Consider the following 27,801-nt stretch of genomic DNA (forward strand, 5'->3'; position numbering starts at 1 on the left):
CGCACGCACGCACACGGGCTGACGGAGAGTGAAAAATGGGCGGCCATTGTGCCCCGGCGTGCTGTTGCAGCGGCGGACTCGATCCCCAGGAGTGTCCGTGAGTGGGCCCATAGACCCGCGCCGTGCGGGGTATCGCCGGTGCCGCCGGAGCTTGGGTTACGCTCGGTTACGAGACGGGGGAGGACGGGGTCCTTCCGTAACAGAACCAGGTTTCGTTCAGGTCGAAGCTCGCACCTCGCGTACGTTGTCCTGTCTGTGGTGGTGAGGCCGTGGGCACCGCCGCCTCAACCAGCCCGAAGACTGGCAGGCTCCAAATGGAATGAGGAGCGATGTCTCCCGAAGCAGATGAAATGGTTGGCAAGGCTAACTCCCGAAAGAACGTGCTTCGGATGGCCCAAGCCCTAATTATAGTCTTGACGGGGTGTTCACTGATGTGTTCTTCCCGTCCGGTGGTTGTGCCATCGTTTGCTTCTATATTTTTTTTCTCGTGTTGGGGTCTATACCAATACAAACACAACGAATCGTGCAGATGAGACTGCAAAGTAGGCTAACTGATATACACCTTCGGCTACTGGACGGCCGCTTAAGCGCTTTCTTTAATTTTTCATCAAAGGGAAACTGCGCGAAATATTTGAGATATAAAAAGAATAATAAACTTTTACTTATTTATTATTTTAGTAAATCTAACCAGAAAGCTTTCGCGCGCCCTCTTTACCATTTGTGATCGGCGAAGTGTCACCGAACACGGTAACTCTATATATGTACACCGGCCCTTCCGCCGCGGCTTCGCGAGGACGGAGCTTCAGCGTCACCGCGCGCGTGCACCGCGCGACTGTTTCTTCGAACGGTTGCATGCTGCGACGGGGCGCGGGCGAGACGGCGGAACGAGCCATCGATCAGGACCGGCTCGAGTCGGACATGGTGCGGTCCTGCCTCCGCTGGAGCGCGTGCACGGAATGGGAACGGGTCGGTCGCCCTCCGGCCGAGGGCCCCGCCGCGAGATCGTTTGCTGCGCGTCGTCCGACTCGAGGAGGGGACCCGCGGCTAGGGGACGGCGCCGATTCATCTGGTCACCATTTGTCCGCGGTCGTGTCGGGTTACGGCCGGCCGCTGACGGTGCCGCCCCCTTCCGGAACCGTGGGAAGAAGGGCCCTTTTTCGCCGTCCTGACCGCGGGACGAGGCCCGAGTCCCTTTATATAGGGGGGCGGTGCGCAGAGCCCGGGCGCCTTTGAAAGACGAGCCCGTTGCGTGGGTCGTGCCGGTGGGTGTCGGTCGGGGTTCTGGTATACTGATGAATTGGTAGAAGAACCAGCTCGTGCTACTCATTTGAGTGACGGGTGAAGGAACGGGCTCTGGGTATCCGGTCCTCTCCTTGTTTATCCACCTGCTGAGGTGTAGATTGGAGTCGGAGGCGTCTTTTCGGAGCCTCTTGCATCCGAAGTAAAAATTCGTGATACCTTAAAAAAAAGAACTGCTTGTCTGTGGAATGCCGTATAGCCCAAAGGCACACTGTAAATGCGTCGCATTTATAGATCCTTCATGATGCCACCTGACGGCACGATGTCACGTGACACCATGACTTTACAGTGCTACGTGATGACCGTCACGCTCATGACGTCACGTCACCATCGTGGTGATGTTCGAGTCACGAGGTCGCGTGAACACCGTGGCGCCATCAGCTCGACTTCGCCATCGAGGCTACATGCCACGTACGAGAAAGCGCTAGTGAGTAAAAGAGAAACGAAACGTGACATTAGTTGAAACTTCACCGATGTAACCGTGATAAGTGACGTGGTGCGTGACCCAATGCGAGACAGAGTAAAGGGCACGCAGGCGGAGGGCAGGCGGCATGCTTGCGGGGAGTGCACGTAGCCAGGATTTTGTTTTGGAGAGGGGGGGGGGGGGGGGGGGGGCACCGCCGCCGCCCATGTAAAGATGCTGTATGAGGGGGAGGGGAGAGAGTGGGTCCCAGCAAAATGGAAGATTTCGGGGGTGGGGGGGGGGGGGGGTGGAAATGAACACCTTCCCCACAAGCAGGCATGTAGCGACGGGAGGCCGGGCCCAGGGAAGGTGTTGATTTTCCTGCAATGGTGTCGTTTAGTTGACTTCGCAGTAATTGACTCAACCAAGCAGTGATGCATATATACCTTTCCAAAAATCTTCTGCGCGATGCCAATCTTTGTCTGCTGGCCTATGGAACGCCTTCTGGGCATGCGTTGTTGATTATTATAATGCAATTAAATGCAAAGGAGCAAGCGAGCTGGACAAGAATGACGAAAATAATCCCTGGAGAAGGGGAACAAGGGGGACAAAGGACAAACATAAACCTCCAAACACAGCTAGGTGACTGGTGCGCGACCGAAAAAATCCGCCTGGTCCGGTGACTGGTGCGCTCCACCTGTAATGGAGAGGTCCCGGGTTCAATACCCGGACCAGGCGGATTTTTTCGGTCGCGCACCAGTCACCTAGCTGTGTTTGGAGATTTATGTTTGTCCTTTGTCCCCCTTGTTCCCCTTCTCCGGGGATTATTTTCGTCATGCGTTGTTGCTCGGGTGTCCGCTGTGTCAGGCGCTGCGCATGCGTCCAGAGCTCAGCGACTCAGCATTTTTCGCCCGGGTGATAAGCGCTGAAAAGGTCTATACAGGGTGTTTTTTAACCCTTTTCTAGGTTTTAACGATTTGTTTAAAAAAAAGTGAAAGCTACACTAATGCGATCTGTGCAGGTGAGTTAGATAGGGCCAGGGGTACATTAAATAGAGAGAAAATTGTGGCGATAAGTCTGCTAATTAACTAAAATTTGTTCATTAAAGTTTTAGTCATTGAAAATAAACATATGGCTCCAATTAGAAACTTGCTTAGCGTCAGCGGAAACCACTAAATTGGTAATTTTTAGAAAGACTGAGCGCGTGATAAGCGCAGTAGTGCGCTCAAAGTTACCGATCGTGCGACAAACACAAGCCTGGCGGTAAAAAAAAAAAAAAAAAAAAAAAAAAAAAAGACACGTATGATAAGAGACTGAAAAATAGCGCAGGCACGTTATCGCCCGCCTTGCTCTTGCTGCATGGGTGATAAATTTGGAGCTCCAAACGTGCTGCCCGCGTGCTTTAAGTTTTTTTCTTTTTTTTTTTTTTTTAGATTTGCTGATTTAGTGATTTTCAGTGGCGCCCAACAAGTTTCTAATTGAAACCAAATGTTCATTTTCTGTAATTAAGAAGTTATATAACGTGTCTTGGTTATTTATTCGGCTTATTGGGACGATTAGCCCCTATATTATGACTCCCTGGCCGTATAACACACCTGCACAAATTTTCTCGGTTCGAAAGGAACTTGCCCTAATGAAAAAAAATTGAGCTTCTTTAATCTCCCCACCCCCTTTCCCATCACAGAGTAGCCAGCCTGGACAATTCCCCAGGTTAATCTCTCTGTCTTCCTCTTCTGTTGGTCCTTCCTCTTAACGAATAAGTGTTTGTTCTTTTAACTAGGTTTCATTAATATCATACATTTGGGTCGAAATATTTGCGCGTAGGATTAAGAAGGAAAAATAATTGTTTTTCGTTCCGTTTTGCACAAGAGTCTCACAAGTTCGAGTTTTTCGTACCCTCGCGAGGTCGTCCCTCGTGGCTGCGGTAAATGAACGCGTTTTCCAGGTACGCAGTTGCTTAGAGCTCTCCGAGCAACTAAACGAAACGCCTTACTTTGATTTTTTTTTTTTTTTTTGCATTCGTTTTTTTTTAATGAACATTTATCTCACCGAGGTTTTTAATTTTTGCATTCGTTCTTGTTTTTTTACGAACATTTATCTCACCGAGGTTTTTAAGTAGTGAATGCGCTATTAACACTAATTAAACAATATATATATATATATTTGTATTATTATTATTTTTATTATTTTTGCGAGTGAAATGAACCTTAGTTTATTGCGTCGAATTAAAGTTGACGCTTATAGGGATGAGCGCGAAACTCAGCAACGTGTATTTGTGTTCTTCTCGCAGGAGGACCCACTAAGAAGAGGCTGAGGAAGTCGGATTTGATGGCGTCGCTGGAGGGGCCGGCTGCAGGGGCCGATCCAGACCTCTGAGCGCCCTCACACGGTGAGTATACGAGGAACGCTCAGAGGAACGCATCTCCCTGGGAAGCAGACTGAGAGGAAGGGGTCATGAATTCAGAGCGCTCATTCGCGTTTCAGATCACAGCTTGGGGGACTATATGGAATTTTTCAAAGCATAAAATTTTTTTTAGACGAACTTTTTTTCCTTATCCTTCTCCCCCCCCCCCCCCCCCCCCCCCCCAAGTCCAAAATGGTGTCCGTGCGTCCTTCTGTCCGTGTATTTCCCGCTAAATTTAACTAGGAAATTGATCTCACGTGACCTTTACACCGAGTCAGTTCCCCACTGAGCGGGGATATTAATAATAAAATAAAGGTTCTTCATCACTCTCGAAACGATTGTTTAATGTCTTCCGAACAAATTTAAACGATCACTCCTCAAATGCAGCATTTCATGTATGATATAGCGTTGCGGATAGAGGCCGCTGTTAATTTTGTTCACGTTTATTGTATGCAGTTCACTAGCGTTTTCAACTGGCCCTGGCTTATTACCAATCAGTGTTGTACGGAACGGCGTTCCTGGAACGCGTTCCTTTTAGGAGGAACGAAGGAACGCCGCCGTTCCATTTTGCATCGCTGGAACTGGAACGGGAACGCGTTACATTTTTACTGGAACGGAAAGAGTAACGGCGTTCCTTTTTTTCGCCCAGTAGAGTCATTTTTATTTTGTTTCGAACAGGGAAATTTTGAAAGTACAAAAACGTTATCATTACGAAGTGCAGGATCTCGGATCTCGTTACCTTTTTGGATACTAATATTGTGGATTATTTTGTGCAGTCCTCCCTTGCTAACAGTTTCGGGTGCAGGAGAGCTGGTCGACATTGATTCTTTTTTGAGTTCCCAAAACCGCGGTACAAAAAGCAAGGCTTTTAGTCGTAGGAAAAGACAAAGAAAGAGGGTTGTTTCAAGCTCAGCTACTTTCTTTGGTTCCACGAATCCTCATACACCCAGAAATCTAAGGCCGACTACAGCTACTTGTGAACTTCCATAACGGGGCCTACAGTTACAGCAAAATCACAGACTGCCAGACATCGAACGCACCCTTGTATCCCGAACATTGGTCACTTAAAAGATACAAAACAAAAAAAAAAGCATTATTTCTTCTCTTGTCCCCCCACCTTCAAAATGAACAAGAAAGCCAACCTTACAAAGAAGTATTTGTAGTTTTTAAGACTGACCTTCCAAAAGCCCTATCCTCTCCTCCACTTGCTCGTCTTGCGGACAGCAGCATCGAGAAGCAACTGTTGTTAAGTTCGAACATGGGACTTTGCTCCATTGAAACGTGTGAGGTTGCTGTAAAACGCTCATACAATGTTGGGTAAAAGTACATTCGGCTCGTCTGAATTGTCCACTACAAACATGAATATGGTTAAAAGATGAGATTTTTAATTTGAATATATCAACAGATGAAACCCTGCTTCCGCTTGTTTTCTTCTCCTGTTGCCCTTCCATAACGACATACAAACTCGTATGTTGACTATTAATGGGATAAATAAAAAAAATTCCGCTTGATTAAACTAAATATAGTAATTAGCAAAATACAAATGTAACGTATATGTAACGATACGTTCCATTTTTTAAACTGTAACGGGAACGAGTTCCTTTTTCACAGATGTAACTTGTAACGAGAACGCGTTCCAAAAATGAGAAGGAACGAGGAACGAGCTTTCGTTCCTTTTTTTGAGGAACGTGTACAACACTGTTACCAATCAGTTGTCTTGTGTGACCTGAAGCCACCAAATGAGTGATGCACGGACTCTTGGCACTCTCTTTCCCGGTAATCTCGTAGGTGCCGCCATTTTTGGTGTCTAGCGCAGAGGAACACAATTATGTTACGATTCGAGTATGGGACTTCCTGAGCTTCGGATACCGTATGGCGAAGTTCAGACAATAGCGTTTTTCACCTTCGCGGTCTGCTTCAACACTTTTAAAGGACGGAAGAGCGTTTCCTGCGATTTCGGGTAAACCTTCAGATAACTGGTTATAATGACTTTAAGGGAGGATGAGGTTGTTTTTTTTTGCTTCTTTTTATTTACGAATATATCTTACTCAAATGCAGTGCATAGATGTGTCCCTTTAAGCTGGCTTTGAATCTACAATCAGATTTAAAATTTGTTTTGTTGAACAAAAGATACAACAAAATATATAATAGAATATTTATAAAGAGTTATTAATTATTATAAATAAATGACAATTGTGAAAAGAAATTAAATGTCACAATAATTGCCTTTAGTTGCAGCTAATTACCTTTTATATACCGAGAATGGGGCAATAAATAAAGCTTCGGGATGCAGTTGAGTTACGGTCGAAAGCAACGATACCAATTTTCCTGAAATCTATTGATGAGGACATTGTCAAAAACCGCAGTAAAGCGATGGCACTTTACAAAAGAGTCAAAGGACTCCGCAAGGTTTCTCCGATATACTTTGGAATTCAGCTTCGTGAGACTCAAAATTTCCGATTTATTTTTCTTTCTCTTTTTTTAATAGCTAGAGTTTAATTGATTAATCATACTTTGTGGGAAGATAGTCTGGACTGTAGCAATCTCAAAAGCGTTAATAAAAAAAAAAAATTACAATTTTGTAATTTTTTGTTATATAAAGATTTGTTACTCCGAAACGTAGCTTATATGTGTGGACCCTATAGGTTAATTAAGCGTCACTTTCTCGATGACAATCCTCTCCTCTTTGGGCTTGGCGTTTCGAGTTCAGCGCCATTCGCGGGCACGACTAAACGTCCAACGGGACTCGTGTGACGCGTCGGAAGAGTGGCCGAATACGACCAGACGCTGACCAGTAACGTCGTCATGATGTGCGTTCGCGGAATCCCGCGATTGACCGGTGCCTAAAACAGATTCGGATTTTTTGTTCTTCTTTTTCGACGTTTCGACGACTTGTCGGACGTTTTGTCGTACACGTGTTTAGGCTGGTGTCCCGAATGGGAAGGCACGAATTTATACTTGTTACATTGATCGCCCGCGGCTTTAGGTTCTCCGAGATTGGTTTTGTGTAGAACTGACTACGATTTCGATTATAATTCTGCTTGATATATGATAATCCGATTATTGGTAAGTCATTGGAGAATTAACTCCTTGTCCGCAGCTCATTTATCATTTCTTTGCATATTGCTGAATGCGGCGGGTTCGCACACAGTAAAGCAAAGTTTTTTTGTTTTTTTTTAGGGGCGAAGTTTTTTGGGGGTGAAGCTCCTTGTCCGTCCGGTGTCCGTGCTCACATCGACTGCCATCCTATCTGTCTTCTTAAAAATAAAAATAAAAACAAATGTTTGCGCAGTCGATAGGATTCGAACCTGTGCGGGGAGACCCCAATGGATTTCTAGTCCACCGCCTTAACCACCCGGCCAAGACTGCGGGACGTGTTGGGGGCTCTGAGATGTGGTAGTAACTCAAGAGCTGGGGATGTCATGGATGACACGTTGCATATAGCCGCTCAACGTCTATACAGGAGAGGGCGCTGCGGTCAAATGCGTATATAATCGCGTTGACTTTGCATGCGTTGACTCAACGTTTATAGACGAGAGGGCGCTGCGGTCAAATGCTCAAATGCGTATATAACCACGTTCCATACCACACATTCTCTTTCTGACATGGATGAAAACGAACGAAAATCTCAGCATGCTGCGGCTCAGCGTCTACGCACCACCAGAGCTTCGCCCCAATAAACATCATTCACCACGTGGAGATGCGGTCTTTTTTTATATCTTAATAGTTTTGTTGATTTGATATTGCAGGTTTGGCTCGAGGTGACTTGTCGTCTGCCTGGACAAGCTCAGCAGCTTGAAGACATCTGCGGCTTCCACTGTTTTTAATAAATGACCGAATAAGTTGTGACTACTAATTTCAAGTGTGTGTGGTTGTTTGGCTCGCCTTTTGTTGATCGATGAAGGGCTATATAGTTCTTGACCGATGTCATCGTGAATTCTACATTGAAAATCAACGAACACTTCGTAAGTGCCCGAGCAGTTTTAAAGCATTTCATGCGCTGCATTGGATAGGTTCTTGACTCGTGTTTCATACTTGTTGCGGCAAGGATATTTAGATAGCTTGTATATCTCGGCGGACAACAACTTTCTACCGCCGAATATTTAAGACATCACGGCGATTACGAAACAAAAATTAATAAATAAACGTCGCGATTTTACAACATTTATGTGACTAAAATAAATAGAGGCGCTTCTGTTGGTTCGTTCAACATTCGTGTTCTTTTTCCGATTCTTAAAGCCGTATTTTCTAATTGGCTCTTGTTTCTAATTGCGTTTCAAAATCTCCCGAGAATAACTACTGCTGTTGTCGTTTACCAAGAGAAACCGGGTTGTCGGTAAACGCTTCCGTGACATAGATAATGACAAATCTGTCCACGGACAAAGCATTACAGTTTTAGTAGACCGTACTCTGCGGATTGCGTACGAGCTCCCGCTTGCAACGCAAAAATCTAGCGTACGGTCTACTTTAGCTACTAAAAGTGCCTTACAGAGACCTTTAGTAAACCGTACGCTAGAGCTTGGCGTTGCTAGCGGGAGTTCTTGCCGTCACTTTGAAGCACGGATTGAGCACGCGCCCTCTAGGGGCGCAATCCGCCGCAAACGATCTACTAAACCTCTCTACCATTTTATTAGCGCCAGCAAGAATCCGAAGGACAACACAACTACACAAAGTATCAAATTTCGTCCCCTTTCAAGCGTTCGTTATTTTTACCGCGATTCTTGTCGTGACACCTGATTTCTATTTTGGTCGTTGCGGGAGGAATCATAATACATGGATCGTTCAAAACTCGGTTTACGGTGTTTCACTGCAAGAAAACCCAATGTAATCGATAGAAAAGGTGTTTTTGTGTGTATGTGATTTTATTCCGACGGGCGTTCCAAATGTAAACTCATGTAGCACACACGCGCGAGCTTGTGCTCATACGTGCTTGCTCGCACGAGCAGAACGATCCTGTAAAACATAAGTCTCTCGATTAACGCTTTGCTAAGTTTCGAAAGCGATTGACGTGCCGACGCGCTCTCTCATTGACCAGCGCCGGCGTTCCATTTCCAGTTAGGAAGAACATGGCGGATTTGACTCGACCTCACTCTCGAGTAGTTGTTTGGTACCTTGGCCTACGCTCGAAAACCTACCCGCGTGCAGCGTTGTTCTTTCTGGATTGTCACATAACACAACCCGCCGGAGTAATTCGGAAGATTTTGAACACAGCCATGGTTGGCGAGTTATATCCCTGTTACGCGGTCATCCATAACTACAGTTAAGCTGAGTGCAGTTACTCTTAAGAGGAGTTTTGCGCAGTTATACGGCTGACCAAACTGCAGTTAGCACGAAACCATGGCTAACGCAAACCGAGCTCCAGGATCGCAGTTTGGCTTCGCTAACTGAGCTAAAGATGGCGACGTCCACAGCATTGCCGGCTATCGAAGCGCTATTTTGGAACGCCAGGGTACACTCCTAGAACGAGCCATGGTGACAAATGTCGCGGAAAGAAAGATGTCTCGGAGACAAATATACAGCAAAAACAATCACGCCCAGTCTCGAAACTGGGCGAAGCCCGCGCTTGTAGCGCGCTGCCATTGATTCTGGTCGATGGCATTGTGGCTTCCCTCGTGTCGCCCATGTTTGTATTTATTTTAGGGGTCTTGATAATCGTTTGTTACGCACTACAAATAAAATTATGGGTCCAATTGCTCCTTTCAAAGAGTTAAAATGGATATAAAAAACGTGCCCTTGATCTGAACATGGGACATTGCAGTTGGTTTTGTTTTGGCTTCAACTGCAAGCAAAATGGCCGTGTAACACCATCTCAGTTCAGTTTGGTCAAACCACGCTTAGCGGCCGCGAAGTGCCGTTTGCTTAACCACAGTTAAAACGGCCCGTGTAGCTAGGGTATTAGGAAGAACATGGCGGACCGCGCGCTTACAGACGACAGCAGCGAGGGGAGTAAGGCGGGAGAGGGGGACTTGTCGCTGCCTCGCATAGCGTTCGTCTAGGAACGTTGCGTTGAACAACCTCCAAGTCAGCAGCTCCTCCACCTTTTGCTTTCTTTGGTTGTGATAGGAATGTAATGCAGGAAAGTTCAGCGTAATTTCACATGTTTCAGAAATACTTTGCAGTGCAGTTTGATTAGCCTTTATTAATCGGTTTAAATTGTTAGAATCATTTTGCCGCGTCAATATGTTACAGAATATTTAAAAAAACATGCGCTTTGATTTCAGTAGAAGGTATTAGCGAGGCATTTCGATTTGTTTTTGTTTTTCTTGTCAGTTTTACTTGTTCGTGGTTATTCAATCAGTATGCATCCATGGTGTTAACGATAACATAAGCCATGGTAACTCTTTACCGCCAGACGTGGTGCAGATAATGCTAGAATAAAAAAAAAGACACGCCGAAGACACTTAAGACTGCTTACGTGTAGGAATGCTTTCGCATTCCTACATGGAGCGCATTCCTACAAGCAGCGCGCCACGTGTTCCTTTAGCACACGGCGCTCCGGCGGTGACATCACGCTCCCCCACTGCGCAAGCGCGGCGCCCCCGCCGACTTCACTGATTCCGTGACGATGCATCTGCGCTGCTGCGCTTTTCTTTGAGTTTTATTTCTGGGGCGCGTCCGCTTTCACCTTGAGCGGCGCGTACTTGCGTATTTTTATGGCCATCTTTCGCGCACAACGCAGACGCCGCCTTTTCGCGTAAGAACCCATATAAAACTTTCGCCTAAAAACAAAAAAAATAAAAGAAGCTTTTTTTTTTTTTTTTTTGCCTTTGCAGAAGTGTGGGCTTTGTGCAATAATGGGTAGGTTTCGTACACCTTAAACCAGCGCTTTGTGTTGCTAGCGGGGCCTTGTGTCGTCACTATGAGCATGGCTTCGGCACACGGCCGCGGGGCCTGCAATCCGCAAAGGGCAGTGATGTGGTTGCTGCGCCATTTGCGCCAAGTGCTTACTCTCTTACATCTTCTACACTTTAGCAGAATGTGAGGAATTGGCGCCAACATTGCGCCAAAACTTAATTTCACATTTATAATAGTGAATACATAATACCTCGGGCATCGCTACCCGGCCGGGTCGTTACGATACCCTTATGCGAGTTTCCAGAACTTTGGGTTATCACTTGAAATAACATACTTTTCGATTTCATTTCGTATCAATAACATACTTTTCGTTTCGTACTCGGGAGTTTCACAACGCACTGGTGTACTGCAGAGAAGCGACAACTGTGGAGTAGGCATCGCGATTTCACGTGTCGTGCTTCGCCGCAGCGCACCCGCTTGCTGTGGAGAAAGCACTACAGAGCGAGACGCGACGCAATTTCGGAATACAACTTTGGCTCGTGTATATGCTAGACTGCGACATCGTGGTAGCACCTTTTTTCTTCAGTTCGAGATTTAGCAAAAATACTTTGTTATTGCATAAAGATCTATATGCACTCTTTTTTTTTTTTTTATGCCAACACTTGTTTAGTTATCACTTTTATATAGGCGTGAGTAAGCTGGAGCTAAATTGGCAGGAGCAGTGGATAGAAGCTTAGGAAGGACCTAAACGAGTTCGGCGGGGTCGGTTCTAAGAAGGAATTTTAATCGCTTGCATGCCAATATTTGTTGCGAAGTTCCACGTATAAAATGTAATTGGTGTTCATAGTTAAAAAGCAAGTGTTCTGTTTTTATCTCAGTTATAAATTACAATTTTCTTACGAGCTCTAGAACTCGAGGTAAACAGTAATTTAAGTGCCCAAAAATTATAGTATTCTAGCAGTATTGCGGTGGAATGTAGTACGTAAAATAACCATTTACAGCAGTCTGCGCTGCCCTTCATCAGCCATCTTGTTGGCGTATCCGCTGCTTCTCCGCGCAACAAGACGCTAGTTCTGTGCTTGAGGGAATCGCTCCTGATGTGCAATCGATGCTAAACAAAGGATTGCTCGTAAGTGAAAAGGAAAAGTAGACATTGCCTTTTAGTTGGACAGGCGGACACATTAATCTTAACAAAATATTTAGGCTGATATAAATGAAAATTAAATGTGCGCTCGTGGTCCAAAAGCTCTTTTTGCTGTTCCAAACTTGACTTTTGGCTGAATCTACGAAAAGTCCCTAAAACATATATATGGACCTATTGACACGCTGTTTACAAAACAACTCGGTGTTTGCTCACACCGGGTGGGGGCACTGCTCGCGCCCAAAAAGCAGTTTTCTCCGAGACCGAAAATACTAACCATATCACGCATCGTCGACACGAATCGAATCATTGTCATTGAAATGACAAAAAAACCGACGTGGCAACTGTGTAACCTCTAAAGTCTGCTTTCTTACATGCGCGTTTTGAATGCGACCGACTGCGTTACGACCGCTTGCGACGAGCGTCACCGTGGCAACTAAGGGCCGGGCATTGCGTTGCACTGTGTATTCAGTGCAGCGCAGTCAACGCAGATGTCTGAACCAATGCAGCGAAGGTTACGTAAACGGATCCGCACAAACCTCCAGATCGACGCGCGCCTACTCCTCCTGTTCATTCCGGCTTTATATTGCCTCTCAAGTTTAGTTCCACCAACTTTTTTCGTCTTTTCCTTCTTTATTCTTGAATGTACCCTGAGTATGCCGAAAAGCCTCGAGCCGGGTCGCTACTGATGCGAAACCAGCCGCCTTCTTGTTCTGATTCCGTACACACACACACACAAAAAAAAAAGGGCATTTAATATTAACGTTTTTCTTTTCTTCTCCGCGTACTATAATATGTAGGTGCACGGGCGCGTGCGTCTGTTCGGCGTGCGGCGGCTTGTCTGTCTGCCGTGCCGGTCGTGTTAGACGCATCGAAGAGCAAATGCGCCCTGAAAAATTCACCACGTTGGGAGCCTCTGGCTTCATTGTCCATTCATGGAACCCTCTTCGCTTGTTCTTGTTGGAAACTTCTGCAGCAGCTTTTGCCCGATTGTGTTTTTTGCTGTTTGTTTTTTTGTTTGTTTTTGCATCGTCGGCTAGGATTACTTTTTTGGGGGTTTCTTGCTTCGTGCGAAGCGTATTATTGGGCGCGGCAGATCGCTTTTGTTTCCGACAGTCTGGCTTTCGTCGCGGCTGTTGGCTAACTTACAGCTCCCCCTCACTCAGTGCCGTCTCGGATGGAGGTAAAAAAGGAAGAAAATTTGCGACGATGGTCGAGCGTTGTTTTACAAGAGGGGCAGGAGAGGACGCAGCCAAGCTCGCAGCGGCGGCGGGCGAGGGCGCTTAATAAGGAATTCTCAAACTTGTTGGAGGTGGCGACCTTTGGAAGTTGTTGTTTTCCGGGGATGCTGCCTCGGTCGTTGTCGGGATGCGACGCTTCAGCATGCATAGAACACGCCAGCAGGGAATCACGACGGCGCGTTGCACGCCATTTGTCGATCCAGAGTTTTATTTTTTTATTTTTTTGTTTGCGGTTTGGTATGCATTATTTCCCACCCACGGAAGCTGGTGGTTTTTAAGTATCTAACTATTTTTTTCCCCGCAGTCTCGTTGTGGAATGCGGAACGCAAAGTTTTGTCTCCGCAAACTCAAAAAGCCGTGTTGTCGCGAACACCACAGGACGAGGGTGCATGCCCGGTTCTTGCGAAACTCTGGAAATGCGATTAACGAACGGGCTGCGGGGAAAATGGGAAAAACAACAAACAACAAACTGACACAACGCGCGACGCGGACGACGCCGCACCCGACGACTCGCGGGACTGCACGTTGTTACATAAACGGAGAGGGCTGCTATGGTCGAGGGGGCGCTAGTAATCAGTCTTTCACTGTTTTCTTTCTCATCTAGACATCAGAGGGTGGTGTTTTATCCTTTTTTCTTTTCTTCTTTTGTTTTAAGGGAGAGGTAGGATAGTTTGTTATTCTGCGTGTGTATGTTTGCGCGCGCGCTTTTTTTTTTTTTGTGCGTGTGCGTATGTTTCTATTTTGGGTGATGTTGATGACAAAAAAGAGGTTCGCGAAGCTGACTTGGTCCGTTCGTGACATGTAAGGCGCATCGAAGCGTGCATAATGCAGACGATGCCCCGTGTTGTTGAGTTTTTGATCGTCTGCTCTAATATTGATGGCGGGCCGCCGGTTGGTGCGGCAAGCGGGACAACTTTGAACAAGGGTCACATCAAGCGTGCACTCAAATGCGTCCTCGTGTTACCTTGGGAGAAACAAAAAAGAAGAAAAAAGAGCGAGAACGACAGCGGCGACAGTAGGTCGTAATTGAGTCCCGGTAAATAAGGAGCGACGACTGAGTGCAAGACGCTTTTCTGGGATGGTGATGTCGCATGAATTTTGTATGAGCATTGGAGCCGGCGTTTCGTCCTGACGACGTCTGATGGCAATGTGGCGCGTTGATTGACGCTGACGCGTTAGGGACGATGATATATATGAGTATCGTATCGAAGACTCGTCTCGCAGACCACCGTCCCGAGCAGGGTCATTTTGCTAGAGGTTGATTTGTTTTCGATCAGGCGTGCTTGACTGTGACGGAACCGCTAATGGTGTCAGATATACAACACGTCATCCCCGTTTATTTGCCGCCTTTTCTTTTCAGATTTTTGTTTAAAACACGGACCCGCGATACGACCGATCCGTGAGGTTTGGGGAGAGAACAAATCGAGTTTAATTGCAATGAGTCCGCGGGTATCTTTTTGTTCGGCAATTCCCTTAAATCAGGAACGGGGCAGTTCTTTTTGAAAACGCTCTTGGATACAGCCATTTATTTCGATGAAAACGGTGCACGTGGACTTTGGCTCTTCGTCTAAAGTTTCCCATGGCTCCATGTTCGTAGACGGGAGTCACCGATGAGATCAGAACGACAGGAAGGAGTTTCGGTCGTCCCACCTTTAGCGCGAGCTTTCTTCTTCGATTATAATTCATCTCTTGAGCTGTGCGCGTGCACGCGCCACCAAAGCGCGTGAGAAGGCAACGAGCGCACGCTAGAGTTCGGGCATCGAAACGCGAGCGGGTAGCTTTGGCTGCCTTGACTTGAGCACTCGGTGCACGAGCGCTCGTGCAACCCCCCAGGCTTCATCCGAAGCAACTAGCTCGCGCTTTTAGCGCGAGCGGCTAACGATGTGCTAAGGTGAGACGAAGTATAGAGATATGAACTCGGAAATCTTCTTTAGCGGCTTTAATTGAGATGTCAGAAAAACAAATATCGCGGTAATGGGGTTGTTTCTATGTAACAGGTGCATTTCTACTCCAAATTTTGACTCAGTGTTTTCACTCTTAACAACGCCCTTATATAGTCTAGCTACCGGAAAAACTAGGCGTCTCTTTCATCAGTACTGAAGGGCGCGGAGGAGGAGAACCTCTTCAGCCAATCACTGACGAGGATCCTACCTTTTTTTTCATTTCTGTACAGCTGCCAGTGTTTTGTTTTCTTTTTTTTTTTACGTTTATGTCTAAAAAAATAAGTCATGGGGGTGGGATACTATCTTGGGGCTGTCCGCTTTCTCCCAATTTATTTAATTGCCGGCAACTCAAACCTTCCCTTGTCTCGTTTAACCTTTTCTTTTTGTCGTTTAACTTTAAGCTTATCCCGTGATGTTCAGCATAAGTGGTCCAGCGTTTGCCACCCCCCCCCCCCCCCCCCTCTTCCCTTTTGTTTTTGGGCAGCCAAGCGCGGACCAATCCACTTTTGGAAGCCGACGCTTAATAACAGTAATAAGGGACGAGGACCAGGCGCGACGCACCGCGGCCACGCCGCACATTAGAGAACAAGGGGGAGAGGGGGGGGGGGGGGGGGTCGCAGTTTAAGTGGGCAAGGCAGCGGCAGTGGTGGCAGCGAGCGGGCGTATATGTAAAATAAATGGGCGCCCGAGGAGGGGCTTGGGCAAGCGGCTGCGCCCCATACAACACCCGAGACACGTCGCTGCAGCACTACTACAGTTTGCTCGCTGTTGTTGCGGCAGCCAGAACGCCGGCCCCAGAATTGATTAGGCAAAATGCGAGAGGCCGTACCGCCATCAAGGGTCCGGTGCGCGTAAAAAAAAATAAAAATATAAAAATAATAATAATAAACGCGGGCGAAGCGTTCTCGTCCAGGTCGGAGCAGAGCAGACGACGCTGGCCAAGTGCTTTTGGGAACGGGGAAGAACGTAACAAGAACCAAAGAGCAGCGAAAACGAAACTGAGTGGCTCCGCCCCGCGGCGGTTCGGCGAAGTTGTGGCAGGGCCCGCCATTAATAATGGCCTCGCCTGACTCGAATACGTAATCTGGTCTCTCTCGACTGGTGAAGCGATTTGTGCATTTCGGCGCTTTTGGGCGCTTGAAGAACGAAGGGATCCGGCGAAGGCTTCTCTCTCCCTCTTTTCGAGTGTACGGTGTAGATCAGTTCGGATTGGCTCGCTTGCTTTGAAGTTGCCTGGGGAAGTTGTCTTGCAGGTGTAACGACCACAGACGTGTTTGTGGGTGTTGTTATGGCGTGACGGACCGAAGCTTCGGGAAGGGTGTGAAATCGTTCGGAAGCAGCGAGTGTGCGGGGAATGCAAAGTGCTTTGCGGATATCTTCGGCGAACTTAGGGCGTGTATCGTAGATAGCTGCGCACTTGGCTGCCGTGCTGGCGCCCATTGCGCGTTGAATATACGAGGATAAAGGAATGAGAAATGGCGCCGTGAAACTCGATTTATCCGAAAGGGGAGTCTTGGACGTATGGTGTCGCCACCGCCTTTCACCGCTGAGTGATTATGTTACCGCATTCGTGGAATTTCTATTTCTTCCCGAGGTCGACGTTGTGGCTCAGGATGTGTTACTGATAGTAATGTATAGACCGTCCCACTTGTGCTTAATGGACATATGAAACGGCTAATAGAAAACGCCCTTTCCGCCATTTGTCGTTTGCCCTCGCAACTAAAAAAGAAATAACCCTTCTCTCTCTTCCTACTGTGTCCCCCTTTAGAGGGGCGTTGTGACAATTTCTGTACTTTCATTAAATGCCACTTGGAAATAATCTCTAATATTCAAAATTACGAAACACGCGTTGCTTTTTTTGAACTCCACTCAAGGGCAGTTCCAGTAAGAAATGAGAGAAGTAGTGTTCACGCTTTCAACCTACAGCAAAAGCAAGCGGCCATGTGATGTGGTGCCAGTAGGCCAATCTCGCCAGCCAGTTTCATCACGCCGCCACTGCCGGCTTGCATCGTGGGAACTGTAGACTTTCTGCACGCGCCACAACCCCGCCATGGTTTTCCACGAGCAGAGCACTTGTACGCTGCATCCAGCCTCCTGTAGACTACAGTTATAGACCATTTCACAAATTCACTGCCATCTGGTGGCTGAAATATGGGTCCAAATTGTTGTACGCTAATGGCGGATAAACTTTGGTGCCCATTCATCAATGCTAGACGTACGAACGTTACGGTGTTTTTCGCTGAACAGTAATTTCTCTATTTTCTTCAGATCCCCCCCCGCCCCCCCCCCCCCCCCCCCCCCGACGGTGTCAAGAAACTACCACTCTGTTCGAGACAGTTGAGTGAACTTCTTGACAACGTTACCGTTTCATTGTCACGAGCTGTCTGGGGCGTGCCGAACTCGGTAATTCCGAGGACTTACATGACACCCTCAAATGCGCTGCGCATTGGATGCTTATAAGTCTCGTCAAGGTGACATCGAAGAACAATTCAACGAACTAGCGTCTGGATGCTCAGGATCCGCATCCTCAAAATCTTTCTTCGACAGCCAACAAAAGGCCACCATTCGCATGCATAGATATACTTAGGGTGCCTTCATGCAGATATACACACTTAGGGGATGATAGCTATCGAAGTGGCCAAACTAAATTTCGGGAAGGGTTTATTGCGGCATAACGCATGCGCGGAACGCCTAGTGAGATCGGTTTGGCAATGCACACGGCACGCACTAAGTTCCAGACATCGATAGGGTTCGACGTTTTTGGCCATTGGATCGACTGGACATGAGCCGCCTCTCTCGTCGAGACGTTGGTTGCCTCGTGCTTAAATCGAGTGCTCACACAGTGTTGGTGTCCGATCTATATAAGCCACACTCAAATATCGTCACCATGGTGTAATTCCGATGTCTATGTCAACACTGCGACCCCCCCCCCCCTCCCCTATTTCCTTACGACACATCAGGTTTCAGGTGAAGGAGAGACTGAAAGAAAGACTCCGTTTTTATCCTTGAAATTACACCGCGGAAAAGAAGCTTCTTAATCAGTGCCGTCGCGTGCGAACGTACTTGGCCGGTAAACTCGTGTAAAATGAGAAACATTCCAACGCATTATATCGGTGCACAGCCACTATCAGTTCACTACAGCGACTCTTTTTGGTAATTCACAAATCTGAGACGGGGTTATAGTAGCTTTCCATTATACTCTTTATTTCTATTTCATGTTGCCACAAACTACGTGCTCTTTTTTTTTTTGTGTGTGCAAAGGACAGCACGTCACTTTCCAATGTTCTCTGAAAGTTTTCTGCGCCCCCCCCCCCCCTTTCCCTCTAGAAAAAAAAATATTAGAAGTTCCGCTAACTTCTTCATGGGCCTCGCTAAACTAGAAAGGAATCGCAGCATATTTTTTTTTCTTGCGTTTCTTATGTTGCAGCAGAGTATAAAAAGCGATTCACAGCGAAGAGTCTAACCGAGTGCGAGGGTTGCCATAGCAACCCTAGGACACAACGCAAGTTTGTGAATCGCCCTTTAGGCACAACTCACTGACGAGTCAAATTGCACTGCCGGTGAGCGTGGTTACTGTGTGTCGAACTGGGTAAAACAAGTTCAAGCACGGGTAATATTTTTCTTCGAAAACGTCAAAAGAATGATTGCATTACAATCCAGAATGTTCGAGCAAAAACAATTTGCCGTATGTTCCGAACTTTTGTCCGCGCACTATATGTACATGTCTAAAACTTCAAATTTTATGCGGTGCCGACTATCTACGGATGGAAAATCTACAAAGATTTTTTTTTCTAGATCTTTTTTTATGATGAGACGTGATTGACTTTGTAAATGACGGATTGTGCTAATAACGGTTTATCTTTGACGCGAGCTTCTTTGTGCTTTAATAAAGCGGACGTTTCTGAAGATGTGCTGTGCGTGATAATTCGTTTACGTGCTGACGATGCACCGCACGCTTTGGGTGCGAACTGTCTAAGGAAACATTTCTTTTTTCTTCAGCCGAAACTTGTCCCGCAATAGGGGGTATCCACTGAACGCCATATTTGAGGGCGCTGTTTAGAGCGCATGCTCAGAACGAGCTCACATTAATAGGCTGCTAAGATCGGCAATCTTCATGGTGCGGAATGCACGTTGCAAAAGGACCGCGGACGCTCGCCGTCAGCACACTCTCAGCAGCCGCGCACACAGCTATGGCTGCCAGTCATTACTCCCCATAGTCCGGAGAACGCGGTCAATCTGCAGCCACCGCCTGCTGACCAGAACAACACGTTTGACGTAGAGCGCGCGAGCTCGACATCCCAAAGAGCCATTGTCCGTCAGCCGTGGACAGGTTGTCCCGCTGGTCCGAGCCCCCGTCTCCCTCTCGGCTGTCCGGTCGCTCGTCGCTTCACCAGGCGCTTCGCTGCCCGTCCGGTTTGCGCTGGTCGGACAGTCCTCCCCACACGGTGGCGGCCGCAGGAAAAGGAGGGAGTCGGAGGAGCGAGGCCGAAGACGTCGGTCCCTGCAGGGCTCCTTGTCCGCGCTGTCGCTTCCTTTCTGCAGCGCCGCGCCTCTTGGTCATTCGTTGTTTGGTTTTCCGCTCTGTGCTCTTATTTCGTGTCTTCTCCCCCTCTTATCTTTCTGTTTTGTTTCTGTGTCAAGATTTATTTTTCCTTCCTCTATATTGTAGACCCTCAGGCTGTTTAGAAACAAGCCAGCGTTTGCCCGGATGGGGGCATCACCTGTGCGCAGAGGCCAGATTCGCGTGTAATGATGCGTCTGCGCTCATGCGCAGTGCTGCCGACAGCAGCGCCACCGCAGAGTCGTGACGTCATAGGGTTGAGTTGGTGAAAATACTCTCGGACAACTCCTTCGGTGGCTGTGCAGTCAAAGCTGTGGGCGCACGTGCGCATCTTGAGCGCCGATCAAAGCTGTGCACGCGCATAGTTTACTTCTTACGGATTGTCAGGAAGGTTGTCCGCGAGTGCAGACATGTATGCAACGGAAAGCAGCGACAAGCCTAAGTTCGTCCTCTGTATTTTGGCTTTCGTTAATGAGTGTGCGACACGGCCACACTACATTTTATTTCGCTCTTAAACAAGACATGTGTGTGCGAGATTGTGTACAAAAAAAAAAGTTTCTTTTGTGTTTTTTTTTTTTGTTTTGTTATGGACGCGATAAAGTACCAGAAACCGCCAGAGGTATCTTAATTACCCTTTGCCTTAGAGCAGTACCAAACAACAACACAAAAGCAAATTTCACGTTCATTTTAAACAACGTAAGGTCGGTCTGCCTTTTGAGGTACAGCGACACTGGTGTACGCTGTACATGAGAAATGTTGCCACTGCTAGCCCGAAGGCTTCAACGGACATGACGCAGTACTGATACAAAACTACACGCTAGTGTGATTCTTATCCAGATGGAGGAGGGGCCGCGGATTGGGGGGGAGGGGGGGGGGGGGGGTAGGGGAAAGGGTTGAACCCAAGATTGCTGGGTTCTGCGGCGCGGAATTTCGCTCCATGTGCTCCGACCTGTGGTGTGCTAAGACACTCGGCCACCGACATCCCGTAGAGAAATACCGACGACCGCCACTGCACCTTAAAGAAATTACCCATACCGTGAGCAAAAAAAAAAAAAAAAAAAAGCAACAATATGTGGAGCGACAGAAGGCACGACAATAGACAAGGTGATGAGGACAGTCGGCTAAGCTTGTGCTTAGCCAGCTCGCTTGCACCTTTGCATTTAATTGCATCATAATCTTAACCTTAAAACTGCAAGCTTCAAGCTTCACCCTTGTTGGTGTCAGACTGGTGGCAGCTGATAAAACCCGTTTGCTCTACTGACGTCTAACTCCTGGTTAGCTCAGTTGGTAGAGCGCTCCACCTGTAATGGAGAGGTCCCGGGTTTGATACCCGGACCAGGCGGATTTTTTCAGATGCTCACCAGTCACCTAGCTGTGTTTGGAGATTTATGTTTGTCCTTTGTCCCTCTTGTTCCCCTTCTCCAGGGATTATTCTCATAAGCTTGTGCCTTTGTGGCGTTATGTCCTCGTTTGTACCGACACGAATAAGCTTAACTAATTGAGCGATTCGGTAAATAATAAATTAACCACGAGGAATTTCGGTGCTAAGTGTATGTCATGTCACGAACAAATTTGACGTTGCGGACGTATGTGACGTCACAGACGAAGATAATGGCCATTTCATCAAGAACGAAACTTTTTCTTTTTTCCGAAAAAAAAGCTACTACGTGTTTTTTTTTTGTTTCTTTTTTTTATATAAAACATTTTGACTTTGTGGTTTAAAGGAACGAAAAAACGCCCCCCCCCCCCCCCCCCCTTGCCCCTGTCAGTGTGTACCTCTTCAACAATTACCCTTCGTGGCACGTTACAAGTATCGCTGATTAAGCGGTTGGCTCACCGACCCTGAGGTTAGCCCGACTTCAGCTCACGTGGGTCAAAGCTCCATCGCCGGAAGAAAAAAAAAAGAGTTTCATATTTGTAAAGATAATGAAGCCGCTCCGTTCGTGATACCACATCTTCTTCGTTTAGCGTGCGTATCAACTCTAAGTAAGGCTTCTGGGGCTCTGACCGCAGCCGGCGTCGCCATATCCTCTGCACACCAGCAGTGTTTCCTTCCCCTCTCTTCTGCACACTTGGTGTGCTAACGCACTTGCCGCTTAAGGCACCACCTGCATTATCAAACTGTTCCTAGATTTGGGAGAGGGAGCAACTCGTACCATGTGGAGAACGTTTGCGATTTCACGGCTCGGACACCCCCCGCGTAGATTGGTTGCTCGTGCGTGTGGGCGCGTCGCCGTGTGGCGTGGATGGTAGCGGCTGGAAAAGTCAAGCAAAGCCTGGAGACGCTTTCAGACGATCCACGCTGTCGCCACCCCCCACGCACCTTTGTATTCCAAACGCGCGGCTCATCAACCCCGTGACCTCGACCGGGCACTTGGGGACTTTCCGAAATCTAGGCGCACTAGAAGCGGTTGGGTTGGCGCTATCATCAGCCAGCGCCGTCGTACGCTGCTTGCCAAGTATAGCACCATCTCGCCTCGTTTTGCAGTTGGGGTGTGTGCTACATTGCGGTATAAAGAGGCACGACCTGTATCCTGAAAATGTACTGCTGGAAGGCATATACGCGTCAACTTCTCGGGTGGCGAACTGTGATCATTGCCATCACTTTAATCACTGAATTCAACAAATAACGAGCAGCAAAAAAGAAAAAGAAGAATGGAGTTTGGTTGAAAATTGGGATTTTTGCCGGAACGCTGCGCCAGCGAAACGTCACGCTCAGTCAAACTAAGATAAATTAGTTGAATGGAAAGTAAAACAGTTGAGAGAAATTGTCTCCTGATCGGGAAAACAATAAATAAACGAATCGCTGTTTTTTCGAACTATAACTAGCTACGTTTCGAGGCATACTCGGCTCTTCTTCGGGGGTGACAATGGCGGTGGCCGCTGTGGAGCAGGATTTTTGGATCTTATTTTGTCGAATGAAAGGTCGGTTGGTTGAATGAACGTTTGGAGAAGGAGTACAAAATGTGTGTTAAAATTATGTTACCTCTGTCCTAACTGTATGTCGTAAAACGCGTACGGCGTGTTTTTTTTGTTTTGTTTTTTCATAATGGTAGTGTTTAGAAGATGTTGAAGGTGTCTATGAGTTTTGCGGTGAATTAGAGACGCAAGCATTAATTTTAATATTGTAACTAAAAAAATAAAAAATAACTTGCTATCTAAGAATCGCGCACGTGTTCTCTCAGTTCATACGCCGCGATCTGCAGTCGCGTCGCTTTTGATCGACACGAATGAAACTGGGTGAGCAGTTTGTCGGTTGCCCTGAAAACTGAAAGTCTCGAAACTTTTACTGCAGCCTGTAACCAGCCAGATAATCAAGTGCGAGGGAATCGAAAACTGTTGGGAGAAAATTGTGTTAATGGTGATCGGCAACAACAAAGACAACGAAAGTATACCGTTATCTTGATGGAAAGTCATATTATACGGCAAAAAAATATATAGATAAATTTATAAATGTATATGCGGATTATTTTTTTTTTTTTTACTATTTAGAATTGTTTAATTTTGTTTGGAAATCGGTACTGCGGCGCTACGTTTCAAGAGCTGGAAGTGAATGCCTTAGGAGTGGCAGTCGTCTTCTTGGATGGAGACAGCTGCTGGTGCCGGCTTCCTTCGCAAAATGGGGCGATCGCACTACCAAACCGTCAGAACATTCAACCCCATGGTGTGTCCAAACACTAATCGTTCCTTCCAAAAAGATTTGCAGAAATATGTTTATGAACGAGCGCTTTCAAACTTTTCGCGGAGGTGTCTTTAAATGGGCTTTTTGAGCGTTTTTCTTTTTGTATGAGCTGACTGGGCACTAGTGGGACCTAAGTACACTCGCACGCAACGCCGCTGACCAAGAAACTTCTTTGTTGCGGTGTGATTTCAAGGAGAAAAGCGAGCGTTTTCTTTCAATCTCTCTTTCGCAAATTTTGATGACGTACCCTGGTGGCAGCAGCATCCTCCAGTGCCGATATTTGAATGCGGCTCATTGATTGGACCGGAGCATTGCGTGAGCACTCGATTTGGGCTCGTGATAATTGATAGCTCGAGAAGCATTCGAGTAATGGCCCGTGTCCAATCACTTCAATGACGACAATAGCCGAGGCATACAATGTCTGGAACTAAGCGCGTGTCCTGTGGCTTGCCAACCCCAGCGCGTGGCTATGATTAACATTGGCGGCATATAATCGGCTCCAGATCAGGTGGCCGCTTGTTCTGGCTGCGAGTCGAGGAGGTGAACGCTGCTCGTTTTTCTTTAATTTTTTCTGCGACTGATACTGCGCGTGGTGAAAAACGATCGCGTGTTGCATAGTTCATTGGCGTCAGGGATTCGTCCTGAGCGGTATTTGCGCAAAGTACAAAAATCGTTTCAACGCCCCTCTAAGTAGTGCATTTATCGCACTCAAAATTGATGGATGTAAGTTTCACGAATAAAACGTAAGCTTTTATGCATCAACTAAAAAAAACCACAAAAAAAGACCCCGTCTGGCTGACGTTGTTACACGGATGGTACGCTGAGTTTCTTCTTTTCTAAAGCATAGACTCATAAACTTTGAATAGTATAGTAAATGCATCACTTAAAAACACCTTTGTAGAGAAAAATTATTTGAGCTCACTTTATTAAATTATAGGATTTTTTTAACGCCCGTTTGGCGTTAGAAAATACCCTGTAGTTGAAGATTCGTTTGTCGAACAGCAGGTCGAAGGTCACATTGGCTCGCTGGCTTACTCGCTAGAATCGTCACCTATCTTCCGCAATTTGAGTAGTGGGTTTGCGGCGACAATAAGAAAAACGTTAAAAAAATCTTATTGGTTTTAAATTTTGGGGAGAATACCTCGCGTCGCTGAGGATAGCATATCACCATCATATTCTATACCGTAACAGAATAAAATTGAGGATGGTTGTTCAGCAAACACATTACGGTTCTCACGTGTTCAATTTGACACTACCGTATTTATTAAAACTCTGTATAAATAGCGCGGATCTAGACGGCTTAACATGTTAAGACTTAGGGCCGGTTGCACCAACGTCGCTTATCTTAACCCAAAGCGGCGCTTTCCTAAGCCGGCTTAGCGCCCTAAACCGAGCTTAGGTAAGCACGGGTTTAAATTCCGGTTGCACCAACGTTAAGCCGGCTTTACAGACGCGCCCCTAGCTAAACGCTGGATTTGCGTAGGGAATCTAGGGACAAACAGAGCAAACTAGGGAACGCTCAGAGGGACGAATATGATTGGCGGAGAGGAATCACGTGATGTAAACAAAAAAACTGCTGCTGTAGGCGTCGTAGGCGTCTGCTTTTCGCTGTATTTCTTCGGTGAGTAACGAATTTAAGGTCGCCAAATTTAATAATTTTGTCGTTTAACTTTCAATAACAGAAGTCAAAGCTTCAAATAAACACGAATGCTCTTTACATCTGTGATTGTGTGTTTAATATCGGTTGATAACATGATGTTTTGACAGTGGTAGTAGTTTTCGTGCTCACATTTTGAGGCGAAGGAGCCATCGGGGGCCCCAAAACTCACCGAACGCGAGAAGGACACTCTACTCACTACATCGCTGAAGACAAAACATCATGGATATAAATAGGCAGGTAAGATGACTACTAAAACCAAGTCAAGCCTGAGACCGATGAAGTTCAAAACAGTGACGAACTCGCCACGGCAGCTGCGAAAATGCCCGGAAATCGTCGAATAGAAGTCGTCGAGAGGTCAGGTCACGAGACCTTGCATCGACGGTACTCGTTGCTATCAGCAAGGTGACAGAACTGCACTGTACCGTCGTTGAACATCCGCTGCAGCCTCAAACGGACTTCAGTTTCACACTGTCGACTTCAGAAAAAAAAAACAAAAAAACTCCCACTAGTACATCACATCGCGCCGATAAGAACGGTCGTCTCTTCGCATCACCTGCCCCAGCCTGCCCCGATACAGCAATGAACGAATCTAACATAGTAGTCGTTACGATTTGTCGTCGCCACGAATGAAAGATATAAAGCAAAATATTCCTAAAAAATCGCGATCACCAAAAAAGTTACGGAGGACACAACAAGGCGCAACTTTCAACTGAATTTTATTGAAAACGTGTTCCGGTATATAGTCTCAACCATCGTCTCAATGACAACAAACGACAAAAGTAAAGGGAAAACACCATCGCAGAGCACAACTCGGAAACAACAGTATCTCGTTCTCGGGAAACGAATGAAAGATATAAAGCAAAGTATATAAAAAAAAATGCGATCACCAAAAAAGTTACAGTTGTGGAACGATACAGTTTTCTGAAGCCAAGATTCTACTCGCGAGATAAGGAAAATTCACTGAAGATTGTCTCAAAACTCAGAAAACGAAAGAAATTGAATTTTCGCTGTTTTATTACTTAAAAGCGCCGCAATCTAATGCAAACGGCAAAGGTCTCGACAATCAGCTGAGCGCCGAGATCATGTACTGCCACTATTCAACGCGCTGATCAGATTGAAGGATACGCGCTGCAAGTGTAAATAAACAAGGTGGTAAATAACAATACGTTACAGCTATGCGAAAATTAGTAAGTACATACGAATAAGCTCGTTGACAGAAGAACCAACGGGAATACAGACGTGAGCCCCACAGCTCCGTACGTTTCTCGGTTAGGGCTAACACGCCCTGAAAGTGGAGAGCCAACTTGAAAACGGGGGTCGATAAACACTTCACGCGACAATATTTTGCATCCTTGTCACAATCGAAAGTCATTTTGTCGAGACTTTCACGCTGATGTAGCCTAAAACACTTTGCACAACCAATTTCGTCCACCGCGTCGACCGTGACAAACCAGCCGCCATGTTTTTAATCCAGGATTAAGAAACAACCAGAAGCAAAGCGCCCAATGTTGGGCGCTTAAGTTAAGCGTAGTTTAGTGCTAGGTTTAGCGATAAGCGAGTTTGGTGCAACCGAACGAAACCGAAACTAAGCTTAAGTTCCCGGCTAAGCTCCGCTTTGCGCTAAGCGACGTTGGTGCAACCGGCCCTTAGGGTTGTGTTTTTGTACATGGTTTTTTTGCAAAGTATTCAATTTTTTTTTAATTTTTTTTTTGGTGGGGGGGGGGGGGGGGGGGGCGTATAAGTTTTTGTTGAAGTGTCGGGACGTTGTTGTTTATGTGTGTTCTTTTCTTGCTTGCTACTGACCGTTGCAGGGGCCTGAGGATTTGTCAGCCTGTACATTACAGCTTTATTATTATTATTTTGGTCCTTCATCACAATGAATGAAAATTCAGTAATTTTTTTTTTGTCATCAATGTTGTATATATTTCATGCCATGATCACCATCACTCGATGTGGTACCGCGGGCCTCCATAGAACGACCTGGTGTTTTTATGCGGTGCTGTGACTTTCGCGAGTCATGAGATATTATTATTATCATTATTATTACTAAGTGAATTGCCAATTATCGCAGACAGCGGTGTTCCGTGAACAGGTTTGCCGTCGAGTTTCTTTCGTATTTATTTCTGTTTGAGATTGAGGATGTGGTCGTATATGCACCAAGGTCATTTGTTTTTCGTACGAGAGGAGATGCGTTTTGGTAATCGATCAATTTTACGGACATCGTGGAACTAATTCCCACCGAGAGGTTATTCAATAATAAGACGACAACATTTAAAAATTGCAACCTCCTCTCAGCTTTCCTCTATTAATGACAAACCGTGCGTTGCTAAAAAAAAAAAAAATTCGAAAGTACTTTGTGATGGCACAAATCCTCGCACCAATCTTTTTTTTTTTTTTCACTTTACGCATATTTAAAGTTCAAATAAGTATTCGGAAATGTGTTCGTTTGGCAAGTGGATTTACTCAGAAAACATCAGGGGAAACTTTAGTGATATAATAATAGTAGAAAAAAGTCACATATGAATAAAACTTTAAAAGCAGCTTGCTTTAAAAAAAAGAAAAAAGAAGAAGAAAGAAGGGACGGTTTCATTGTAGGAACTGGCTGACTGCGCTTTTCGACGAGGTTTAACACATGCGAGAACGGCGCCTTTCGAGCCCTCCGGGGCAACGCT

The 27,801-nt window shown here is 46.4% G+C and overlaps 1 protein-coding gene across 2 annotated transcripts in view; it reads left to right on the plus strand.

The window, feature by feature from the left end:
* The window catches only part of LOC8026693 (probable RNA-binding protein 19), a 120,831-nt gene extending 112,873 nt beyond the window's left edge, over window positions 1–7,958 (plus strand). For both annotated transcript variants that reach the window (XM_042290758.1, XM_042290759.1), the window contains 2 exons: window positions 3,993–4,091; window positions 7,856–7,958. In XM_042290758.1, coding sequence (XP_042146692.1) covers window positions 3,993–4,078 — 86 coding nt within the window. In that variant the 3' untranslated portion in view covers window positions 4,079–4,091; window positions 7,856–7,958. The remainder of the gene's footprint in view (window positions 1–3,992; window positions 4,092–7,855) is intronic.
* Window positions 7,959–27,801: the final 19,843 nt, after the last annotated feature.

Source organism: Ixodes scapularis, unplaced genomic scaffold (genome assembly GCF_016920785.2).
Source record: "Ixodes scapularis isolate PalLabHiFi unplaced genomic scaffold, ASM1692078v2 PGA_scaffold1__304_contigs__length_218370807, whole genome shotgun sequence".
Lineage (NCBI taxonomy): Eukaryota > Metazoa > Arthropoda > Arachnida > Ixodida > Ixodidae > Ixodes > Ixodes scapularis.